The sequence below is a fragment of the Ictidomys tridecemlineatus genome, chromosome 4, assembly GCF_052094955.1.
Source record: "Ictidomys tridecemlineatus isolate mIctTri1 chromosome 4, mIctTri1.hap1, whole genome shotgun sequence".
In the NCBI taxonomy this organism is placed as follows: Eukaryota; Metazoa; Chordata; class Mammalia; order Rodentia; family Sciuridae; genus Ictidomys; species Ictidomys tridecemlineatus.
In genome coordinates, this window is record NC_135480.1 from 97,288,531 (window position 1) to 97,307,618 (window position 19,088).

Consider the following 19,088-nt stretch of genomic DNA (forward strand, 5'->3'; position numbering starts at 1 on the left):
GAACTAACTGGATAAAATGGTAAGTGAAAATGAATCATTAAAACCCAGAGACCCTACCCTCTTCCTAACCATCTGACGGAATCAATGAGAGACAGGCACAGCTTGGTATGCCAGTGATAATAGAACTGGTAAGGACAATGAATAGATGTAAAGGTATATTTCTTTCTTTGTTTCTTTTTTTTTCCTTTTTGGTGCTAGGGATTGAACCCAGGAGCACTTTACCACTGAACTATATCCCCAGCCCTTTTTGTAATTTTGAGGCAGGGTCTCACTAAATTGCTGAGGCTTTTCTAGAATTTGAGATCCTTCTGTCTCAGCCTCCTGAGTTACTGGGATTACAGGCACATACCACCATGCCCAGGTTAAAGGTTTAATTCTTAAGCATAGATAACTTCTAGATTTCCAAGTAATGTAAACTCCATTTTGGACCCATTTTTCCCCCTATTTGCAGGGAATTCTCACAGATGACAACTAAGCCGAAAATGAGCCTTTGTGCTTGAGTAACATGATATGTTTCATGACCTGTTGGCTAGTAAAATTTGCAAAGAAAATTAGGGTGTTCCCTAATCTTAAACTTCCAATAGAGAACTTTTTTTTTCACCACCAGGACCCCTGCTGAGCCACTCTTGGCTGGGAGTCTCTTCTGGTCCCCCTCCAAGCTGTTCCTTAGGGAAATACTTGTGAACTCAATCTTTTCACTTTGCATATCACTTTAAAACCTGCCTTTCCCAACTATCTGCTAAATGTCCATAAAAATCTGTTGAACAAGTTCATTGGAACCTCCTTTTGCTGAGGTGCCAAAACAGGGTCACTTCATGTCTGCTCACCATTTCTTTTTCTTTCTCAAGGAATCTAGAAATGTCATATACAGTAGCGGGCAGCAATTTGCTTCTTTTTTATTTTTATTTTTGTTGTGCTGGGGGTGAAATACTGGATGCTTTCCTGCTGAGATACATCTCCAATCCTTTATATTTTTTGTTTTGAGGTAGGTTTTCACTTAGTTGCCCAGGCTGGCCTCAATCTTGTGATCCTCCTGCCTCAGCCTCCTGAGTAGCTGGGATTATAGGTGCATGTTACTACACTTGGCTGCAATTTCCTTTCTAGATTGTAAAACAGGGAAATTTTAATCTGAAAAGTTTATGGGTTTTCTTCCAAATGCTGCCACCCTGTGAAGAGCCCCTAAACATGTCCATCTAGTCCATGAACTCTACAATTTCAGATACACCATTGTCATGGACTAAAATTTTCTATATTCCATACCCAATCTGAATTCTTCAGAGTGTCAATCTTGACCCTGTGTACAAAGACTATATATTTTAAATATTGGTGGGGAATTGATAATCAATTAATTTAGTAAACCTAGTTCCAGGAAAGGAAACAAGAGTTGTTATTTGCTTTCATATACATAACTGTTCACTTATCATAATGTCTTCAGGCTCATACATGTTATATCAATATTTCATTACTTTTTCTTATTTGGGGTGCAGGCAGTGAGCTACATTCCCAGTCATTTTTATTTTTTATTTTAAGACACAGTTTCTCTAAGTTGCTGAGGCTGGCCTCAAACTTGTGAACCTCCTGTCTCAGCCTCCCCAGTTATTGGGATTACAGGCTTGTGCCACCATGCTCAGCTTGGAATTTTCTTCCTAGGGTTGAATGATATCCCAATTTATGTATATAAATCGTGTTTATTTATTCATTGATGGACACTCTAGCTTTTTCCGCTCCTTGGCTATTGTGATTAATGTTGCAGTGAACAGGAATTGTTGTCAGCCTTTTCGCTGCTGCGACTGAAAGTCCTGACCAGAACAATTGTAGAGGAGGAAAGTTTACTTAAAGGATCACAGTTTTAGAGGTCTCAGTCCATAGGCAACCGGCTCCATTCCTCAGGGCTCCAGGTGAGGCTGAACATCATGGTGGAAGAGTGTGGCAGAGGGAAGCAGCTCATGTGATGATCAGGAAGCAGAGAGAGAGACTTTACTCACCAGGTACAAATATATACCCAAAAGATGCACCGCCATTACCCCACCTCCTCCAGCCACACCCCAGCTGCCTTCAGTTACCACTCAGTCCTGTCAGGTGATTACTTCACCAATTGGGTTAAGGCTCTCAAAGCCCAGCCATTTCTTCTCTGAACCTTCTTGCGTTGTCTTGCACATGAGCTTTTGGGGGACACCACACATCCAAAGTATAACAGGGATGTGCAAACACATTTGTCTGAATTTGCTTTATTTCTGTGGGTATATGATCAGAAGTGGAATTGCTGGGTCATATAGTAGTTCTATTCTAATTTTTTTAAAGAATACCATACTGTTTTCCCACAGCAGATGTACCATTTTATATTTCCATCAATAATGTACAGGGGTTCAAATTTTTCCACATTCTTGCCAACACTTGTTATTTTATGTCTTTTTAAAATAGTAGTCATTGTTAGGTGGTATCTCATTGTGGTTTTGACTTGCATTTCCTTACTAGGGGTTATTTTAGTCAATCCAGGCTTCCATAATAAATGCTACAGGCTGAATGACTTAAACAGCAGAAATTTATTTGTTACAGTTCTGGAGGCTGGAAGTCCAAGATCAGGGTACTAACTGATTTGGTCCTGGTGAGGGCCCTCTTCCTGGCTTATAGATGGGCACTTTTTCACTGTATTCTCATATGGCCAAGAGATATCTTTCTCTATTCTTCTTCTTTAAAACATATATTTTTGAGTCAGAGTAATTACATGTATTTATGGGATGTAGTGTGATATTTCAATACGTGTATGCCAGGTGTAATGATCAGATCAGGGTAATTGGTATTTCTTTACCTCAGACATTTATTTTGTGTGTGCGTGTGGAGAGGGGAATATTCAGATCCTCTTTGCTAGCTATTTTGAAATATTCAATTAATTGTTGTCAACCATAGTCCTTCTACTATGCTGTAGAACATTAGGTGATTCTTCCTATCCAGATGTTCCTCAGTACACACTAACCACCCTCGTCACCCTTTAACCATCCTCTCCATCTCTCCCTCCCCCACCCCCTTCCCAGTTCTAACCTCTACTTCAATATCAATTTTTTTAACTTCCACATATAAATGAGAACAAATAACACTTCTCTTTCTTTTCTTTGGCTGATTTATTTAATTTACCTTAATGTCCTCCAGGCTCACCTGTGTAATAGCAAATGATGACATTTCATTCTTGTTTTAGGTGGATAGCATTCCGTATGGATATGTACCATAATTTCTTTATCCATTGATCTGTCAATAGGCTTCTAAGTCCATTCCATATCTTGGCTACTGTTAATAGTGCTACAATAAAGGTAGCAGTTTTAGAGGTCTCAGTCCATAGGCAGATATCTCTTCAACTATACTGACTTCAATAACTTTTGATACATACCCAGTGTGAGATTGCCAGATCATAAAGTAATTATTTTTTTGAGACACCTCCATCAGTTTTCCATAATGACTGTACTAATTTTCATTCCTACCAACAGTGTACGAGAGTATTCCTCACCAGCATTTTTTTTAAATTTCTAGAGGAACAAGCAATTTATTTTTTATTGGTTCTTTTTAGATATATATGACAATAGAATTAATTTTGACATAATTATAAAAGCATGGAATATAATTTGTTCTAATTTAGGTCCCACTACTTCTCCTTCCCCTTCCTTCCTCCTTCTCCCTGTTCTCTTCCCTTTACTCTACTGGTCTTTCTGCTATTTACTTAGAGGTTGTTTTTAAAAAAAATTAGTGTCTAATGGATGTACACGATAGTGACATTCATTGTGATATATTCATATATGTACACAGGAAAGTTAGGTTAGAAGTTAGGTCAGATTCATTGCACCATCTTTCCCTATTCCAACCCTCCTCTCTTTCCTTCATTCCCCTTTGTCTACTCCCTTGATCTTCTTTCTATTCTTTTCTTATCCTCCCATATATATATATTTAGTTGTAGGTGGACACAATATCTTTATTTTTTATTTTCATGTGGTGCTGAGGCTTGAACTCAGTGCCTCATGTGGGCTAGGTGAAACTCTACCAATGAGCCACAATGGCAACCCCTCTCTCCTCTTATTTTGTTTTTGTTTTTTGGGGTTACTCAGGTTTGAATTCAGGGGCACTCAACCACTGAGCCACACCCCCAGCCCTGTTTTGTATTTTATTTAGAGACAGGGTCTCACTGAGTTGCTTAGGGCCTTGCTAAGTTGCTGAGGCTGGCTTTGAGCTCGACATCCTCCTGCCTCAGCTTCCCTAACTGCTGGGATTACAGCCTGTATACCACACCCGGCTACACCCTCTTATTTTAAATTAAGGTCTGCATATCAGAGAAAACATTCTATCTTTGACTATTTGGGGACTGACTTAGATCACTTAGCATGATAGTCTCCAGATCCACCCATTAACTGGCAAATGCCAGAAAATCATTCTTCTTTATGGCTGAGAAAACTCCATTGTGTATTTATACCACATTTTCTCTTTGTAATTTTTTTTAGATGTTAATGGATCTTTATTTTATTCATTTATTTAAATGCAGTGCTAAGAATTGAACCCAGTGCCTCACACATGCTAGGCAAGTGCTCTACCACTGAGCCACAACTCCAGCCCTTATACCATGTTTTCTTTACCCATTCATCTGTTTGGCACCTAGTTTGGCTCCATAGCTTGGCTATTGTGAATTGTGCTGCTCTAAACATTGATGTGGCTGCTGATTATAAATTTTCTGGACATATGTTGAGAAAGTGGAATAGCTGAGTTAAATGGTGGTTCCATTCCTAGTTTTTTGAGGAATCTTCATACTACTTTCCAGAGTGGTTGCACTAATTTGCAATCCTACCAGCAATGTATGAATATACCCCCCCTATCCTTACCAATATTTATTGTTACTTGTATTCTTGATAATTGCCATTCTAACTGAAGTGAGATGAAATCTCAGTGTGGTTTTAATTTGCATTTCTTTAATTGCTAGAGATGTTGAACATTTTTTCATATATTTGTTGACCATTTGTATTTATTCATTTATTTTCGTACCAGGGATTGAACTCAGGGGCACTTGACCACTGAGCCACATCCCCAGCCCTATTTTGTAACCTGTTAGGAGTAGTCAAAAAGGGAACTTATCAAAGTGGACAAGATCCACCCCACTAAAGAAATGACGAGAAATTTGAATTAATGATCCAATTTATCAGCCCCTTGGTACTCTCTGTTAGGGAAAAGGACTTAAGAAATCATGGCCATTCATCTTGCAGGGATTCTAATAATTTATGTCTGCTGCAGATCTAAGGAAGTATAAATGCAAAGATAATATCTATTCCTTAGAATAATTACATTTTGAAGCAGATGCAGATCTCACTGAGTTGCTTAGTGTCTTGCTGTTGCTGAGGCTGGCTTTGAACTCACAATCCTCCTGTCTCAACCTCCAGAGCTACTGGGAATACAGGTGTGCCACACTGTGCCTGGCTTATATTTCTTTCTTTTTCTTCTTCTTCTTTTTTTAAAGTGTTTGCTTAGTTTCTTTGCCCATTTATTAATTGAATTATTTGTTTTGTTTTTGTTTTATTTTTTTTAGTTAAGTTTTTTGAGTTCTTAATATTCTTAATTAATAACCTGGATATTCATGTCCTATCTGAGGAGCAAGTGGTAAAAATCTTCTCCCATTTTATAGGCTTTCTCTTCCTGCTTCTGATTGTTTCCTTTCCTGTGAAGAAGCTTTTTAGTTTGATGCCAACCCATTTATTGATTTTTAATTTTACTTCTTGCACTTTAGGAGCCTTCTTAAGGAAGTCAGTTCCTGAGCCAAAATGTTGGAGTGTTGGGCCTACATTTTCTTCTAGCATATACAGGATTTCTGGTCTAATTGATCCACTGTGAGTTGAGTTTTGTGCAGGGTGAGAGGTAGAGGTTAAATTTCAATCCACTACATATGGATTTACAGTTTTCCCAGAACCATTTGTTAAAAGGTCTATCTTTTTTCCAATGTATGTTTTTGGCATCTTAATCTAGTATACCAGGTAACTGTGTTTATGTGGTTTTGTCTCTGTCTTCTATTCATGCCTGTTTTGGTGCCAGTACCATGCTGTTTTTGTTACTATAGATCTGTAGTATAATTTGATATCTAGTATTATGATGCTTCCTGCTTTGCTTTTTTTGCTAAGGATTGCTTTGGCCATTCTAGGTCTCTTATTTTTCCAAATAAGTTTCATAACTGCTTTTTCCTAGTTCTGTGAAGAATGTTGTTGGAATTTTGATGGGAATATTGTATTGAATCTATATAGTGCTTTTTGTAATATGGCTATTTTGACAATTAAATCTTCCTCTATAAGAACATGGGAGGTCTTTCTTTTCACTTGTTTGCTGTTTTGTTTTGTACCAGGAGTTCTTAACCACTGAGCCACATCCCTAGCCCTTTTTATTTTTTAAAAATTTTAGACAGAGTCTCACTGAGTTGCTTAGGGCTTCGGTAAGTTGCCGAAAAATAAACCCCACACCTGTAAGTTAAACAGTATAGTCTTTATTATTATAAAAATTTTGATCAACATAAAACATTCAAGGAACAGATTTTCAGAGTCACTAACTACAGAATGGAGAACATATTCAACTCATTTTAGGAAGTTCGAATAGCAGTACATAACAGTACCATAAAAATCTGTCAATGACAGTAAGAAAAAAATATTACAAACTCAAACATGATCACAGATACAAAAAAAAACAAGACAAGATATTAGGAACAACTTAATAATTCTATTATTATTATTATTATTATTATTATTACTTTTACCCTCTTGGTATCAGGAATTGAATTCAGGGATGCTTTACCCCTGAGTCACATCCCCAGCCCTTTTTTAAAAAAAATTTATTTGTTTTAATTAGTTATACATGACAGTAGGATGCACTTATATACTTTGACATATCATACATAGATGGGATATAATTTCTCATTTTTCTGATTATGCATATTGTAGAATCACATTGGTCATTCAGTCACATACATATATACAGTATTAATGTCTGTTTAATTCTACTATCTTTCTTATCCCCACATCCCCTGCCTTCCTCTCCTTTCACTTTCCTCTACCCAATCTAAGGTAACTATCCCCATCCCTTTTTATTTTTTATTTTGAGACAGTTCTCATTAAATTTCTGAGGGTCTCACTAAGTAACTGAGGCTGGCCATGAACTTGCAATCCTCCTGTCTCAGCCTCCTGAGTTACTGAGATTATAGGCATGCACCACCCCAGCTTGTTTCAAGATATTTTTCAATTTCTCTTTTGATTTCTTTATTGATACATTGGTCATACAAGAGAATGTTGTTTAATTTCCATGTATTTGTACCATTTAAAAATATTTTTAGTTGTAGATGGACACAATACCTTTATTTTATTTATTTTTATGTGGTGCTGATGATTGATTCCAGTGCCTCCCATTTGCTAGGCAAGCACTCTACCACCAAGCCACAACCCCAGCACCATATTTGTACCATTTTTCTAGTTTCTCTTGAAGTTGATTTCTTTTTTTTTTTTAAAGAGAGAGTGAGAGAGGAGAGAGTGAGAGAGAGAGAGAGAATTTTTTTTTAATATTTATTTTTTAGTTCTCGGCGGACACAATGTCTTTGTTGGTATGTGGTGCTGAGGATGGAACCAGGGCCCCACGCAGGCCAGGCGAGCGCGCTACCGCCTGAGCCACATCCCCAGCCCCTTGAAGTTGATTTCTAATTTTATTCCACTGTAGTCAGATAAGATACATGCTATTAATTAATTTCATTAATTTTTTGAAACTTGTCTTATAGCTAAATATATATATGTCCCAGAACACATTACATGTGCTCTTTAGAAGCATATGAATAGTGCCGCTACTGGATGAAATAGCTTTTTTTTGTTCTAATTAGTTACACATGACAATAGAATGCATTTTGACACATCATACATAAATGGGCTATAACTTCTCATTCATCTGGTTATACATGATGTAGAGTTACACGGGTCTTGTAATCATATATGTATGTATGAAATGTCTTGTAAGTTTCGTTAGGTCCATTTGGTTTATAGAATAATTTAATTCTGATATTTCTGTGTTGATTTTTTTGTATTGATGATCTGTCCTTTGATAAAGATAGGGTGTTGAAGTCCCCAGCTATTACTGGCTTTGTCTATCTCTACTTTTAGGTCTAATAGTATTTGCTTTATATAATTGGATGCTCTAGTACTGGATGTATGTATATCATATATATGTGGTCTTTATTTTCCTTTTGTTGAATTGATCCTTCTATAATTATATAATGGCCTTCTTTATCTCTTTTTATAAATTTTGACTTCAACTTCTATTTTATCCTATATAACTACTCCTGCTTACCTGCTCACTTTTGGTTCCCATCTGCATGGTATAGCTTTTTCCTTCTCTTCACTTTTAGTCCATGTGTGTCTTCACTGGTAAAGTGAGTTTCTTGTAGGCAGCATGATGTTGGGTGCAGTTTTTAAAAATTTTTTCCTTAATCTATTTAGTTGATCTAGATATTTTAACCTGGAATCTAATCCATTTACATTCAAGGTTGGGTTAACTGATAAGCAAAGACATAATCCTGTCATTCTTTTGATTTTCTCATGGTTGTTTTATGTATTCTTTATTGTTAGTCAGCTATCCATTGCAGTGACAAATACCTGAGAAAAACAACTTTTTTTTTTTGGTACCAGGGATTGAACTCAGGGGTACTCAAAACCACTGAGCCACATCCTCAACCCTATTTTGTATTTTATTTAGAGATAGGGTCACTCTGAGTTGTTTAGCGCCTCACTTTTGCTGAGGCTGGCTTTGAACTTGAAATCCTCCTGTCTCAGCCTTTCAAGCTGCTGGAGTAAAAGTATTTTTAAATGGGGCTGCGGGCACATAATTTGGCTGATAGCAGTGATTTTAGGCATCTATTCATGTGTTTATTGGCAACCCACGTATCCACTTTGGAAATATGTCTATTTAAGTCCCTTGCCAATTGTTAAATAGGGTTCTTCATTTTTTTGTTGTTGAGTTGTAGAAATTCTTTATATAATCTGTATACAAGCCCATTACAGATATATGACTTGTAAATATTTTCTCCCATTCTGTGAGTTAGCATTTCATTTTCTGATGATCCAAAGCAAAAAGTTTTTAATTTTGATGAAACCCCATTTTTTTTCTTTTATTTCTGTGCTTTGGTTGTTATATCTAAGAAAACATTGCCCACTTCAAACTCATTAAGATTCAACTCTGGTTTCGCCTTAGAGTTGCATTGTCTTACCTCTTAATAGCCAGGCACGATCCCTTTTGAGCTAATATTTGTATATGATGTGAGATATTTCTTTTCTTTTAATCCCCAGGAACATCCTAGTTTGGGAATGTTCTTTACTAGATTAACTACAAAACAAATTGGTAAGGGAGTTGTTGCTGTTGTTTTGTTTTGTTGTTTGCTGTTTTAGGAGATCTTTAACAAAAACCACCAAATCACAGCAGATATAGGAAATCACACCTATTATATATCATGTAAAACATACCTCACTTATATTAAACCCATTCAGTTTTTTTATAAGCAGAGAAATTTAAACACAAGGTAAGTTAACAGAAATGGTTTTCAGCAGCAGTTGAGATAACACTCACTGAAAGATTATGAATAATATCTTGATTACAAATAAAAGCTTGGTCTCATCTTTTTAGCTAGGAATTGACTTAGACTTTATATCATTTTTTAGTTTGATTAATGAAAGAGTAACTAATTAGAGTGGAAAAGAGATTAGCAAATCATTCAAGATGTCAAGTGCAGTCAAAGTGTAATTTTGTCATCGATAATTTAGTAAGCTCAAAGCGACAGGTGTACATAATAAATAGGAACAGAGACTACCAAGTATTGAAGACTCTAGGTAATGTTCTTAAAATCAGCATTATTTGGTTAGATTGGATTTTATTTACCTGAATTGTCATATTGTTGAATGTGCCTTTGGCTTATTGACATCCTAAGGTTTGGTGTGCATTTCTTTTTTGCTTTGCAGGATATACAGAATCAAAAATTAAAGACAAGTGTATGGTACCGTGAGGTAAATGATTGTTTCCTTCTATGCATGCTGGATTCCTGATCTGCATCTGCTTCAAAATGTAATTATTCTAAGGAATAGATATTATCTTTGCATTTATACTTCCTTAGATCTGCAGCAGACATAAATTATTAGAATCCCTGCAAGATGAATGGCCATGGTTTCTTGAATGGCCATGATTTCTTAAGTCCTTTTCCCTAACAGAGAGTACCAAGGGGCTGATAAATTGGATCATTAATTCAAATTTCTCGTCATTTCTTTAGTGGGGTGGATCTTGTCCCACTTTGATAAGTTCCCTTTTTGACTACTCCTAACAGGTTTGGGATGATGAGTTTTTATCCTGGAACTCCAGCATGTTTGATGAGATTAGAGAGATCTCTCTACCTCTCAGTGCCATCTGGGCCCCTGATATCATCATTAATGAGTTGTAAGTGTGCAGGGTTATACTTATGGGGGTTTTAGACTGCTTACACTATTCATGCCAGTGGCTGCTTACTTTCAGTCGTTGTTGCTATTTTTTATTTTTTAAGCAGAAGGGAGGCATATTGTTGGGAATTTGAAATGCCATGATTTGACATTTAAGATAATAATTGATTGCTGGTACTTCAGGTTACTTTTTGTTATTGTTGTTTTGGGAACCAGGGGTTGAACCCAGGGGTAATTTGCCACTGAGCCACATCCCTAGCCCCTTTTATATTTTATACAGAGACAGGGTCTCATTGAGTTGCTTAGGGCCTCACTAAGGTGCCAAGGCTTCTTTGAATTCGCAGTCCTCCTGTCTCAGCCTCCTGAGCCAGGATTATAGGTGTGCACCACTACACCTGGCTTTCAGATTACTTTTCATGTCCAGGTCCATGACACTAGGAAATGAGTTAACTTATGAGACTACAACTGCTAAGCCCATTTTTGCCTCAGTAAATCATCTCATAGGAAATGGGATTCTATCTCTGTAGTGCTAGGCTAGTCCTACGTCTCATGGTCATTACCATCCTTTAATCAGTTCTATGTATGTTTTGAAATGACTAATGCCCTCTCTGTAACAAGTTCTCTTGTGTTTTATATAGTGTGGACATTGAAAGATCCCCTGACATTCCCTATGTTTACGTGACCTCATCTGGGAGCATTAAGAACTTTAAGCCCATCCAGGTGGTCTCTGCTTGCAGTTTACAGACATATGCTTTTCCTTTTGACATCCAGAATTGCAGCTTAACCTTCAATAGCATTCTGCACACAGGTAAACCATGAGAGAAATAGTCCATTAGTTGGAAAATCCAACTATGCTGGGTTGGAATACATAGGTGAAACTATAATTTCATGTCTTATGTCGTTCTTGCATATAATATAATTGTCTATTTAAAAAATCTAAATCTCTTCCTATAGTTATGTGGTTCCTGCTATACTTCAGATCAGGTACAGTTTTAGAGTCCACTGCTGCCGTTAAATTGTGATTACATTAGGACTCTACCACCACTGAGAATGTTATAGAAATTGCAGGACAAGCTCCACCATTTTGTAGAGAGTTGACTCCAAATCCTAAATTCATAGTTTTTTTTAATGACTAGAAAGATTTTATTCCCCACTTCTACCTCCTAATTCAAATAAGACCAATTAGACTTTGCATGTTGTGGCAGGAGAAAAGAAAAGATTTGAATTGGGAGTGGAAAAGTGGGTTGATGTTGGCACCTCTTTCTCTCCTGGGAAGTCAATTGTTTCTGTTCTTTTCAGTGGAAGATGTAGACCTGGGCTTCCTGAGGAACAGAGAAGACATTAAGCATGACAAAAAACCATTTTTGAATGACAGTGAGTGGGAACTTCTTTCTGTGTCCTCAACATACAGCATCCTGCAGAGCAACACTGGAGATTTTGCACAGATTCAATTTAACGTAGGTTCTTCTCCTTCCTGCCCCTGTTGCCCACTTCTCTGCAGTCCTTGGCCTTTTCTACTGGGCTGAGGAATCTTTACTCCCACTGCACATTCTCAATTCATTATCACCCAGGAGCAGTTGGTTCAGATGGCTCCGAACATCTACCTGCATTTTGCTATGACAGGGGGCAGAGGTCCAGGGAGAGATCCTGGGCTCCTGCTGTAGAGATTCTGTAAGGGAATGTAGAAAGAATGATATTCAGGCATCAGAGGCCTGAATCAACAACTACAGCAGGAGTCCTCAAACCTTTCAGCACATATTAACATTATCACTTCTAATTGCTACTGAAAACAACAACAAAACCCCCTACCCTGTCACTACAACAAATTGGGAAGACTGTCTCATCAATCTTATTGTCCTGTTTTTAACTGAGTAAATTATTCATTAATTCCAGATGCAGATGCATAAAATGATCATATTATTAACTTGAGTATCTGAAGGAATTATCCAGTGATCACCTGCAGGACCCACAGAAACCACTGGTGGCTTCTGGATCAGAGGGAACAACTGCCCCAAAGGATCCACATTCCTCTGATGTATCCCTGAGACTGCTCTTGGCTCCTTTATTCTGTCTGTGGGGGATTAGGGAGTGATGGGTACAAGACAATGAAACCTACTGCTTTGTGCCCCAGAGGTAGCCCTTCTCTCTTCTCTGGTTTTCCTGGTAAACCATCCTGACATATGGTCAACAGCTGGTTCACATAACCAGCAGATTCAGTGTTAATATGCTACAGTGTGCTCTGTTTTTCTGCACAAAGTTGGTTAGTAGGAGTGGTTTGGGGCTAGGGGCCTTCATGCCAAGAAATGGATCCAATAGAAAAATAGAGACTAACTGGCAAGTCAGGACTGCCATGAGATGAATTCTCCTAGAAATGCAGCTTTGGAATAGAAAGGTACATTTAGACTACACTAGGAACTATGGTTATGATGGATTTGCTAGGGGTGGTGGTGGTAAAATAGGCTATAATTGAGGACACAGGTATTCCTTGTTTGGTTAAAAGGTGTTTCCTGCAGCTTTCTGGCAAAACTAGTTAAACCAGGGCCTCTAAGATACCATTGGAGTTTGAACCTAACTAATGTATAACACTGGCTAGCAGCTGATTGCAATCATGCCTTCCTATACTTCTTAGCAGTGGGGTGGGGCTTGGGTTCTTGCCTAGAATTTTGCTTGTTTTTTAGCAAAGCTTGTGCTGTGGTCTGCTTGTCCACTTTGTGTGTGTGTGTGTGTGTATGTGTGTGAAAGAGAGAGAAAGGGAGGGGAAAAAAAAGGGGGAAAAAGCCTTCTTCCTCTTTTTTTTTTTTTAATTTCAATGAGCTTCTTGGCTAAGAGTAAACACCTCATTAATTTTAAAGATATCAGCCTGCAAACATTATTAATGCAGCCCAAATAATGGAGAACATTAAAGGAAATGTGAGGGAGTAGCACGTACAAGGTGGAACATAGTCACCTACCAAGTGCTCCGGAGAAAGCTGCACACACCATTACCTACGCTGCACGGAGGAGACAAATAGGCAAGAGATGGGGCAGGTAACCTGAGCACGAGTACACATATGCACAGGCGCAGGCGTTCCTCCCCCGCTTCTCTTCACAAAGTGACTGCTTATACTTATGTGTCACCCTTCACCTTAAATATTAATTTGTTTTCTCAGCAGCAGCTGAAGTTTTCCTATAAACTACCACCATTTCGAATGTGCTGAACAGAGATGGTAAAAGTTTGCTTCACCGTGTGTGGCTGAGGTCTTCTCTGGATCTCGAAACTGTGGTTCAGTTCCTTTGCTCCATTCATGGCCACAGAGGCCGGCTGGAGGCAGGCAGGCATTTGATTTCCTGCCCTTGAACCTTTTCCCTGATTCTTTGCCATGGGGGCTAAGGTGGGTATATAGCAGAACTGGCTTCCACCTGCTCCTCAGAAACAGAGTGGGGAAAGAATCCTGAGTAGTCACAGATCATATCAGCCAGACTCAGGAGTGATTCTGCAGCTCTGGTTACGACTTAACTTAGGCTCCACATCTATCAGTTTTCTGTCTCTCTCAACCTCTCTTGCTTCCATGCCTTCCATTCTTGCCATGTGTACCATGCCTGGATTCATAGTTATCTTTCTCTGTACCATATATCCCATTATGAATCCAGCATCCAAGGCATCTGGATGTCCTTCAGCAACCATTGGCCAGTAGTTCCATGCCAATGTTAGGCCTGCCAAGGTCCTGACACAAAAGGCCATCTCTCTCTTAATCTAATCACCTGGTATCTCAGCCCAGGCTGCTCAGCAGGAGGTCAGGGACAGGTGGGGTGGGCAGAAAAAACAATGATCTATTCTAAATACGTTATCATCCTAGGCTGATATACACTGCTGCCATTTATACTAAATCACATTCTCCAGATGCCCCTTTAGTTCCAACTAATGTACAATCATAGCTGCTGGCTCTGGGACACGTACTGTTTATCAGAGGGCACCGCTGATATTTTGGAGTCGGGCTTCATTCCACAGGGGGCCTAGAGCAAGGCACTTCTCCCTACAAGGAATCTGTGTGCAGCCTGGGACCTGATCCAGCAGCCTTGGGAGGGGAGATTTCTTCCAATACACGAACGGAGGGGCTGGTTCCCAGAAACAGCAGGGTAAGCATTTGATTTCTGTAAGGCAGCGATTTTTTTTTTTTTAAAGAAATGAGAGTAGAAGTGGGAGTAGGTAGGGATAAAATTTAGAAATTCATGTTGGATGGAAAAGGTGGACAGCTGTGGGAACTAAACCAGCCCAACCACAAATATTCTCACACTGAGCAAAGTGTTCATTCAGGCAGGAATTGGGGTACCCTTAGAGCAGTCCTACAAAAATGAATTAGGGGTATTCGAGAAAAAAGTTAATTTTTTTTTTAGTTGTAGATGAACACAATGCCTTTATTTTATTTATTAGTTTTATATGGTGGTGTTGAGGATTGAACTCAGTGCCTCTCATGTACTAGGCAAGTGCTTTACTGCTGAGCCACAACCCTAGCACCCCCTAACCTCTTTTTCCATCATAATTTTCCTTTCTAGATTAGGGTAATTTTGTTGAGATGTCCATTGAATTCATACTGTAAACTTGATAGAAGATTCTTCTCAGCACCGTGTGCACGCACGAGAGAGAAAGAGAGAGAGAGAGAGAGAGAGAGAGAGAGAGAGAGAGAGAGAGAGAGAGAATTTAAAATCCTAGAAATTCTCAAGTAATGTGAGAATCATAGACTTCCTATTAATATAACCCAATCCACAGTCCAGATCCAAGAAGCTCTCAGTCTGGCACGAGGAACTTGCTTAAATGGCAGCAACTTTCCCATTTTTTTCTGAACTGGGAATGTTAGGAGGGGTCTCAGAAAGGAGGAAAATGGGCTTCTGTATGAAGCGTGAGTCTGGGCGTCAAACTTCCAACTATGTCATAAAGACGGTCATGCAAAATTGAGTACTGGTGGGGTCTACCATCAAGGAGGCAATTAGAGGCTAACCTTGGGGCCTATTCCATCTCCAAGGAGCTCTCCACACACACATTCTGAATTAGATTGATCTCTTTCATTAACATCAATAGGCTCCAAATACCTTTGTGTACTTATTATTACCTGGCTTTAATGGATAATGAAATTGTGGCATAATATTGCTAACACCTGAAGGGTGTCTAATGGAGAACACGGACTGAAACTAAAGTGCTTTTTCTTCCCTTTCTGTGGAATTTAAAGGCACCAGCTTCTTTAGTCCATTAGAAATGATTGGGTTTTAGGTAGGGGCAGTTTTGTAGAGAGCCTGGGACACACTGGCAGAGGCAGGGGTTACTATGAAGGTAGCCCTCAGAAAAACTGACCTTAATAGATTGGCCCCCATTTGGGCTAACTTCACACTCCTTTTGTAACTAAATGTAGCATTATTAAAAGACTCTAAAACAATTCAACAAACATCTTTTTTAGCTGTTAGCATGTTCCAGCCTCAATGGTAAACACTTAAGACACCATGGTGAATAAAAAGGTTCTTTATATCCATCATAAACCTAAAAATCTGCACGGGAAGACAGGCACTTCATGTCAGGCACCATTTTAAGAGTTGGTGCCAGGCATGGTAGCACATACCTGTAATCCCACTGGCTCAGGAGGCTGAGACAGGAGAGCCTGAGTCCAGCCTCAGCCACTTAGCAAAGCCCTAAACTAGTTGGATCCTGTCTCAAAATAAAAAATAAAAAAGGCTGGGAATGTGGCTCAGTGGTAAAGTACCCCCTGGGTTGAATTCCCAGTTCCAAAAAATAGAATAAAAAAGAGTTTATATTCATCAGATGGGTGCTCCTAGTATCTGCACTTTTACAAATGGATAGATTGAGATGCAGAGAACTTTTGTAACTTACGGGAAGCTTCAGGATGACTAGTGGAGCCTGGATTGAACCAGGCAGTCTGACTCCAGAAACCATGTCCTAATCCTACATCACGCTGACATACAACTAAGTGTAATGCAGTACATCTCAGACTGTTCTTTGCTATCTACACAGTATATATTACTGGGAAAGTCACCTTTATTTGTCTCACAATGCTGCTCCAACAAAGTACCCCAAACTGAGTGGTTTTAAACAACAGAAATTTATTCTATTGTTCTGGAGAGTAGAAGTCTGAAATCAAGAATGACCCAAATTTCTGGGCCCTCCAAGGCAGAATCTGTTCTATGCCTCACCTAATATCTGCTGTTGGGGCTGAGACTATAGCTTAGTTGCTAGAATGTTTGCCTAGCACACCCAAGGCCCTGAGTTCAAACCCCAGTGCCACCTAAAAAAAAAAAAAAAAAAAAATCAACTTAATATCTGCTGGTTGCCAGCAATCACTGGTGTTACTTGGCTTGTAGATGTATCTTTTGAACCTCTACATCTATCTTTACGTGGTCTTCTTTTTGCATATTTCTTCTCTTCTGAGGACACCAATCCTACCCTAGTATGATCTTGTCTTATGGGTGTTGGGCATGGAACCCTGGGCCTCGCACAGTATAACTGGTGAATGCTGTACTAAGACAATCATCTTAACTAATTGCAACTAATTGATCCTGTTTCCAAATAAGGAAACATTCTGGGACTCCAGGAAGGAATGATATCTTTTTAAATTTTTTTTTAAAAATTTTTTAGGTGTAGATGGACACAACACAATGCCTTTATTTTTATGTGGTGCTGAGGATTGAACCCGGGTCCCGTCTGTGCTAGGCGAGAGCTCTACCCCTGAGCCACAAGCTCAGCCCCAGGAATGATATCTTGGGGACCGTATTCAACCCAATAGAATAGTGACATCTGCCTTGTATGCAAAATACAATTGCCCTTCCCAATATGCCCTAAAGTTAGCCCTTTCTAGCATCGACTCTAAATCCAAAATGTCATCTAAATATAAACTAGAAAGTCCCAAGGCTCCTCATCTTGATCAGGTATAGAATCTGGTTATGAACTATTCTGGGGCAAAATTCCTCTTTGATCACAGACTTAATAAAACACCCAACCACCCAAGTCTGGTTCCTGAAACCATGTGGAGAGGACAAGGGCAGAGACCTGTCCTAACTCCAGACTGTATGATAGGGCCTGGCAACCTGTTCATGCTAGTTAAGACAAGGAAGTTCTGTTATGCCATAGTAAAAGCTAATTGTCTCTCCTTGTACCTAGGTCTTTCCCTTCGGCTTTAAGCTTCTGTTGATGTACAGTGAGGAATGACCTCTGACAGGATCAGCTACCTAATTTGTAGGGTTCAGTGGGAAATGACAATGCAAACCCCCTATTAAAAAATTATTAAGAATTTCTAAATGCTCACCTACAGAACATTAAACCAAGTTCAGAATCATATGTGCTTGCCTAGGTTGCATGCACCAGAAGCCACGTAACTTCTTAGCTCTTCCCATGCCTCTCCCCTGACATCTCAGGGATCATTTGGGCTGATAAAACAGCACTTTCTCAGACATGAGGAGCCACACTACCCATCTTTGGTTCTGGCTTAGATTTACATTCACTGTCTGCATCAGCCTCTGGGTAGAGAGGAATCATTGCCGCTTGTGCTTTTTATATAAAAACTTTATTTAAAGAGTACAATAGCTCATCTCAATTGTACTAAGATGTATGGCAAGGCAAAATTAAACTACTTTTAAAAAAATTGTGGGGAGGGAGTGAGTGAATTGAGCCATAAAGAGGTTGGCTCCCTCACGCAAGGTCACTTACACTTGCTTATCTAGGCTACAATGGAGGCACTATGGGACTCTGTGCCCTTGGCTTTCACGTCTAGGCTCTTTTCACTAAACCAACATGCCTACTCGTGCTTTTCCTTAGAGTGATATTGTTACACTTCTTCTCTTTCATGTAATCTCTGCCACAGCATCTCTAGGGGGTATTCACATCTTTACCCTCCAGAGACAGCAGATGTGGTTGCCACCCCTACCTCATGAGGCCGGATCACCAATAGCCCAGGCTAGGTTACAACACAAAACCCTCATGGACCCCAACCACTTGACCCCCTTTCTACTGTCCCTGCCTTTGCCATCTTGATCACAACATGAGGAGGGGAGCTGAAAGGTGCAGGTTGATGACGATTAATTCTGTTGTTGTTTCTCTTGTTGCCTGCACTTTGGAGAAATGTGTTTTAACCAAATTATTGCAAAGCAGTGAGTGTTGCTCTGGTTTAGATATTTGCAGCCAATTATGTTTAATGTGAAAGAGAACAGCCAGACTATAATCCGCCAATGGCTCTGGCCTGCCAAGCTCCACTGAGTTGGGACATGCTTCTGGATCCAGCTGCAGGGGAGCCCCCACTTTCACCACCAGGGCAGCATCTGGAGTCCCCCAGCCACATTGTTCCCTGCCACCTTCTGCTCCATCCCTGGCCTTTTCTACCTTTTTTGGTAGAAAACACATTTCTACCAAAGTGCAGGAGGAGAGGCTTTTGCACACTTCTTTGTGATTCTTTTCCAGAGCAGGAGATGGAGATGAGGGAGAAGAGCCCTGCACTCTGATCAGAGGTTCAATCTGATCAACAGTGGTAGCTATGCAGTGGTGGAAAAGAGCTTGGCATCAGAAGATGTGGGGACATATCCCAGTGGTGCCACTTAAATCACTTAAGAGGATTGAGTTTTAATTTTGATAATTTATAAAATGGAGGGTAT

General features: G+C 39.3%; 1 protein-coding gene across 1 annotated transcript in view; it reads left to right on the forward strand.

The window, feature by feature from the left end:
• Htr3b (5-hydroxytryptamine receptor 3B) overlaps positions 1-19,088 on the forward strand; it is a 35,045-nt gene that overhangs the window by 12,422 nt on the left and 3,535 nt on the right. Inside the window, exons 3-6 of the mRNA XM_078047041.1 lie at positions 9,996-10,040; positions 10,355-10,464; positions 11,102-11,271; positions 11,763-11,920. Coding sequence (XP_077903167.1) covers positions 9,996-10,040; positions 10,355-10,464; positions 11,102-11,271; positions 11,763-11,920 — 483 coding nt within the window. The remainder of the gene's footprint in view (positions 1-9,995; positions 10,041-10,354; positions 10,465-11,101; positions 11,272-11,762; positions 11,921-19,088) is intronic.